The 6,434-nt window shown below is 34.3% G+C and overlaps 1 protein-coding gene across 1 annotated transcript; it reads right to left on the reverse strand.

Moving 5' to 3' along the window:
- Positions 1-369: 369 nt before the first annotated feature.
- On the reverse strand, positions 370-3,179 carry LOC143612747 (uncharacterized). Its single transcript, XM_077086657.1, has 10 exons — positions 3,119-3,179; positions 2,963-3,043; positions 2,286-2,501; positions 2,067-2,211; positions 1,390-1,460; positions 1,155-1,224; positions 990-1,042; positions 801-894; positions 611-708; positions 370-538 (listed from the first exon to the last, which is right to left on the reverse strand). The coding sequence occupies exons 3-10, from the start codon at positions 2,460-2,462 to the stop codon at positions 449-451; spliced, it is 798 nt and encodes a 265-aa protein (XP_076942772.1). The 5' UTR covers positions 2,463-2,501; positions 2,963-3,043; positions 3,119-3,179; the 3' UTR covers positions 370-448.
- Positions 3,180-6,434: the final 3,255 nt, after the last annotated feature.

Consider the following 6,434-nt stretch of genomic DNA (forward strand, 5'->3'; position numbering starts at 1 on the left):
GGGGTTAATACCATGTAAAAATGGTTGAAATAGACCATTACAAATTTTAACACCCCTGGTGGCTGACGTCAACATGAATAGTTATGTTTCTATAAGATACAATTTCACCTCTTATTTCCATTTTTGGTTTCCGATCGATTTAAATCACATACCGATATCATTTTAGGATATATTACTATTTTATTTTTTGGGTTTCGTGTTTAGATTGTTATAGCAAGTGCTGGTATCATACCGGTACCGGAACAAACTGATACCGGCAGAATTCCGACCATTTCCCAGCCGCAACACGTGGGCTTCATCCACTAGTTATTATTCACTATTTTTATTGGTGAAAGTGATTTACCGTTATATAAACACAACAAAGTTTGTACAAATAAATTACATAACAAAGCATACACAAACCAAATGCACATTTTATTTTTTACTTGAAGACAAATTCATTTCATTTCTATGGTTTGAGATACTTGTCAAACCAATTGCTAGCTTCCTTAACCATTGATGACGTCATCTGATGCCCAATTCCTTCTTCTGCTATCACCTACATTTCACCACAATATATTAGCCTAACTGACCCCCAAACCAACACTTGACTCGTTCGGGTCAAACATACCCTGAATTTATCAGAGCAATTGGCTTCTTCATAAGCCTTGCATGTTTTTGATATGGTAACTTCCAAACCTGCCACCGGGCAACGAGGATCTTCTGCGCCTGCGTGTGTTTACACAGTTTTCCCATGTTAACTTGGAACAAAATATGAAGATGTTTTCACAGAAAAACGAAGGGTAGATTGGTCCTTTCACCATTCAAAATGAACAAAGGGCGTGGTGCAATGAGCGGGACGGTATAATTTGAATCAAACTCCCTTGCCAAACCAGGAGCTATCCGGTCCCAAACCTGCTCACAAAAGTAAAAAAATATTCGTTTATCGAATAAATAATTTTAAGAAATTATAACATTTTATTTTTAAAAAATTTTAGGATGTAACACACCTTTTCCACAACTTCTTTGTCGATGGCATCCTTCCCTAAGTCGATCCGTGCTTCTGGAACGCGCCAAAGTTAAAAAATTAAAATCACAAATTCATGAAAATAATTTAAATTAAAATCACAAAATCATGAAAATTATCATTTATTTAAAAATACATATCATCCTACCTTCAAATACAGGTTTGATACTGTCAACCCGAGCTTGCCATCTGTCATTATCTATGGCCCACCGAAACCCCTGCACAATCCTATCACATTCATGACCTAACAATAATAATATATTTTTCATTACAGTGATTCAGGAGGTATCATGCACTAAATAAACATAAGTTCCCTTTTGAGCTAATTTACCCATTTGATCAATTAGATTTGGGTCAAACATGCACGAATCCATTTGACCTACCTGAATACCAATCATGGGGACAACCACCGAATAACGCGTGTCAACAAAAGCTGCAAACCATGCATGCATTCCTACATGAAAAACCAATATTTCAATTTAGGCTTGGAACGAACTGAAAGCTCAGTGAACCTTTGGCTGGAAGTTGGTTTATTTTATAAACAAAAAACTTGGTTCATTTAGTTAAACAAACGAACATGAACATATGTCTTGTTCATGACCGTTTGTTCATTTAAATTCATTTATGTTCTTTTGATTACATTCATTTTTGCTAGTTTATGTTTGTTAAAGCCCGTTCGTTTACACTAGTTAATATATTCTTTTCAATTTTTTAAGCCTATCACAATTTGGTCTAGATATAGTAGCTGTTTCGGCCGGTCACATTGTTGTTCACATTTACTTTTAAATAAATGGTTTAAGCGTTGACATATTCATTCGTTTATGTTCAGCTATGACCATTCATTTATATTGTTAACAGACGAGCATAAACGAACAGGAACACTAAACACATTCATTTTCTTAACAAATGAACATGAACAAGAAAACCCCATTCGATTGTTTGTTCGGTAAAGTCAAACGAACAGACAAACATGCTCCATTTATGTTCGGTTGGTTCATTTAGAAGCCAAATTCAGTTAACTTAAACCAAATTTTATTGCTTTATGTTTCAATATTCTAACCTCCAAGTGATTCCCCGGTTATTCCTATCTTTGAATGATCTACATCATCTCGTGCAGTAAGATAATCCGCCAACTTTACAAGATCCCAGACGGTATCAAATATAAATGGCATTGTATCTCCTCGCTTCCATGACGAAACAAGAGCCTGCATCCATAATATAAGATTCTAACAACGGTTTCAATACTTGAGTCAAAGGTAAAGAAGAAGCCAATGCTCACATCTTCATAGGTGGTGCAGGTTTTGGCCCGTTCTCCATGGTATCGGGAGTCAATGGCGATTGCAATATATCCACGTGAAGCGTATGCTTCAAGTAACGGGCGAACCCACTCTTTGCACTTATTTGTGCTATGAAGAAAAACAATAGCAGGCCTTTTTGAGTGTGTGGTTTCTTTCATACTTACGATGAGCACTGGCAAAAGCCCTTGATCTCCTTCCTAATTTGAATACAATAGCATGTTTCTTCATATTAGAGTCTAATTTATATTAGATATTGTATCATGATTAAGTCCATCAGGGTCTTGTGCATTGGTTTACGATACACAGAAATTATGGGTGCAAACGAGCTGAGCCACTCACAAGCTACTCGAGATAGGCTCGATAAAAAGCTTGATACGAGCGAGCCCCAAATCAATCTTGCTTAGTTATTGAGCCCAAGCTCGAGCCTTGTGAATTTTTAAGTTTCCACTATTTTGGGCTTCAATGTATTCATTTCACACTGCAAAGTTGAGCTCGAGCCGAGTTTAGGCTCGTTTAAGGCTTTTCTCAGCATATATAAATAACTAAAAAAGTATTAAATGAGCAGAGGTCAAGCCAGTGTAAATCAAAACGGACTGAGGTTGAGACCTGGGGCCTGGCTCTGGTCGTTTACACCCCTAACAGAGTAACAGTAGGGTACCTCGGTGGTTAGATACAAGTTTTCTTCGTTAAGGAGTTGTTGGAATTTGGGAATGTCGGCCTTTGGACAAGATTACATTGCCTGGTGATGAATAATAAGTATTTAATAAAGATAACCAACAAACACTTACTTAAGGTGAAATATGACTATAGTAACCTCACTGAATTTTGGTGGTGGTGGTCCTTGATATAAGGGGTCCTTCACTGGCTTTGCAGGTGGAACTAGAAACAACATAACGTATGATCATTAACGAAGTTTAGCTGCTTCCATCTGCTGGCGATCAAGTTCAAGACCGTCATCATTGACGAGGCGAGATCTGCGTTTATAATGGCACGCAGCAGGAGCCATTGGTGGGGCCCTCGTGGTAGTTGAGGTTGAAGGCAACAACATCAACATGTGTGTCTTCATTACTATATCAATATCCTTGCCACTCACACCAACCCAAACGACAAAAATAAATAAACTAAAAGATGACATAAGGGGTTTTGCTAAAACACACCTTAACACTATTAGGTGATCATAATAACATTATTTTATTTAAATCTTTATATAACACAAGTTTGTCAAATAATACAAGTTGTAACAAATAAATAAACAAATGATAAATTGTTCTTTGAATATCCTATAGGCATGCTATGTGTCTTCTAACTTTCATCCTCGTATCTTTACACCTGTAACATATGTATAAAATAAAGTCAACTATGAACATAGCTTGTGAGCTTCCCACAGTTTGATATAATACATAAAAATCATACAATTCATGGACAAGTGATAAACGAGCAAGTAAAGTCCTTTCCAGTTGGTATCAATCAACGTACTCGGGTAATCACGCAAGTAAGGTCCTTTCCAGTTGGTAACAACCAACGTACTTGGATAATGAGGCCTTTCTCCACTCGATACAAATGGACCTGAGTGCAAAGGGGGCGTATGATCGTACTTATTGAGGCTACTATGTGCAAGTAAATTCGAGCAAGTAATCAAGTAACACACAAGTCCATATAGTGAATTGTAGTTTGTAATCGACATCGTAATACTTGAATTTGTAATAGATACCTATGCTACCCCAAAATATGAAAATGTTTAAAAAGGGGTTGTGAGAAACCCACATCGAATGCAAAGATAAACTTGTAATAAAAGCCGATAGCACAACAACGAAACCGAAGCGATCGAAAATGCGTTTAAAGAATCCGAAACGTTTGAAGTTCTCGAACTATAAATAAATACAAATATTTAAAGACTAACTAACGGGATTAAATTAACTTTGGTTTTAGATATGTTGCACTTTTTTAATATGTATTATTTTACTATAACGTTCATTAGCATCTTATGGCATTTTATATTATAATATTATGTTTTAAACTTTAACGGAAACTTAACTAACCATAGTCTAATGAATTTAAAAGATAACGAATTTAAGTTAACAAAAATGAGGTTAATGAATTATAAATTAACAACCGGGTTATGGTTAACGAAATATAAGTCGTCTAATTAAAACAAATGATTTAAAGTGTAACGGCGAAAAGCGAACAAATTTATATTATCGGGTTTACGGTTTATTAATTTAATTAATATCCTAATGTAAATATGAGAATATGATATTTGTTAGGCACAGGTTAACGTTTATGGGTTAAACAAATTTTAAAGATTTAACAAACAAAATTTAAGATTTACATATTAACGAACGACTTATAATTAACGAGTTAACGATTTTGGAAGTTGATTTTGAATGGGAAAAGGTGTAATATATCTTATACTTATTTTATAAAAATTTTATTTAGTTTAAAATAATTTTATTTAATTTATTATTATTTTTACATGATTTATTTGATTTTTAAAATAATTAATTTGGTTTATATGAATATGAAAATGATAAAAAAATAACCAGACCAAAACTGTCCAGACCCGGGTTCGAACCCAGGTTCCTTGGATCAAACCTTTGTGACTTACCATCTGAGCTAACATGTTAATATGTTTTATAACAAAAACAATAATATATGAATTAGAGTTCAAGTTTATCTTCATCCCAATCAAACCCTAGGTTCAATACTCTTAATCCGTTCAATGTTTGTTTAATTGGTGTTAGGGGTTTTGATTGTTGGCCAAATACTAACAAAAACCATATAAATAATACCTGGATTGGCGTCTGGAAGGGGATGAACGAAGTGGCCGAAATCCGAAGCTTAGGAGGACCAAATACGGTTTATAGAGTGTTTGATAATGAATTTGAAGGTGATGGGCGAGTTTAGAAGCTTGTTAGGGTCCTATTTATACATTAAATTGGAGCGTATTACTTTAATTGAGTGTTAATGAATTTTCGTAAATTCCGGCGACGATTACGGGGTTGATTATAGTTATTTTTAGACGAGGTTACGCGTTAATCAAGGCGTCTATTGATTTCTTAATATGTTCCAAAGATTAAATTATGAACTAATTGGTCAAACGTGGTCTAAGACTTGCAGATAGGGTCGCCGGAGCAATTTCCAACGCCGGCGGCGAGGTACCGGAAAGACGGGGTCAGGGAACAACAAAGAGTTTATATTAACTCATTGTTAAAATCTCCTGAAACGTCTCACAGTTCTGATAATATTAAATTTTTGAGACAACAAGCTGATAAACAGCTTGGAAACAAAGATTTCATCAGCATGTGCTGATCATGTTGAGGATACTGGCCGACCTAAGAGTATGGTCTGGGCTCCAGTTTCTCATTAATTTTTAATTTTTATGCAGGGATATCCAAGAAGATCTATCAGCGACATATGGATTGTTGCTAAATAAAATTTGTTGATAGTGGATTATCTCGGCATATTGGTTTTGTTTAGTTTGATTTGATTGTTACTTGCAAAGAATTAAAATCCATAAAATTTTCAATCGGCAAACTTCTTCACCATTCATATTTTTAAAATGCAAGATTTCTTTTTGGTGAACAAGATCTTCAAAAGAGTTATCCATGTTGGAAGATCGCTTTTCGTTTTTTGTTATTTTTCTACAATTTTTTTTTGTTATTGTTTATATTTTTAGGGAGAGAAATCAGAAAAGTACAAAAATAGTGTGTTTTCTGTATGAAAAAAATAAAAATACAAAAATATGTTGTTAATTTTGAAAAATATAAAATTTGAGAAATGTGATCCGACATATATGGGAAATGATAGTACATTGACTTAACGGACCTAACACATGAATAAACTAGACTAAAAAGTGCCGTAAGATTAATTGCATGATGTGTATGATAGGCTTAACAGATCGTATAAGTGCTGATAAGATATAAATCTAAATGCTTGCCAAATCTAGTGGTGTTACATCTTGATGCATAGTTAATATCTGTATTAAGTACCAAAAAGTTTTAAGATTGTTGTGTGTGCATGTGTTCTTTTCGCAAAGAAATTTAACTTATTTTTCTTTTTATTTTTCAAAGAAATTCAACTTCATTTTTTCTTTATTTTTATTCAAATCTTGGATCCTCTCCTGCGCGATA

Source organism: Bidens hawaiensis, unplaced genomic scaffold (genome assembly GCF_021521415.1).
Source record: "Bidens hawaiensis isolate Kalapana, Puna unplaced genomic scaffold, B.hawaiensis_p1.1 tig00035477_1, whole genome shotgun sequence".
Taxonomy (NCBI): domain Eukaryota; kingdom Viridiplantae; phylum Streptophyta; class Magnoliopsida; order Asterales; family Asteraceae; genus Bidens; species Bidens hawaiensis.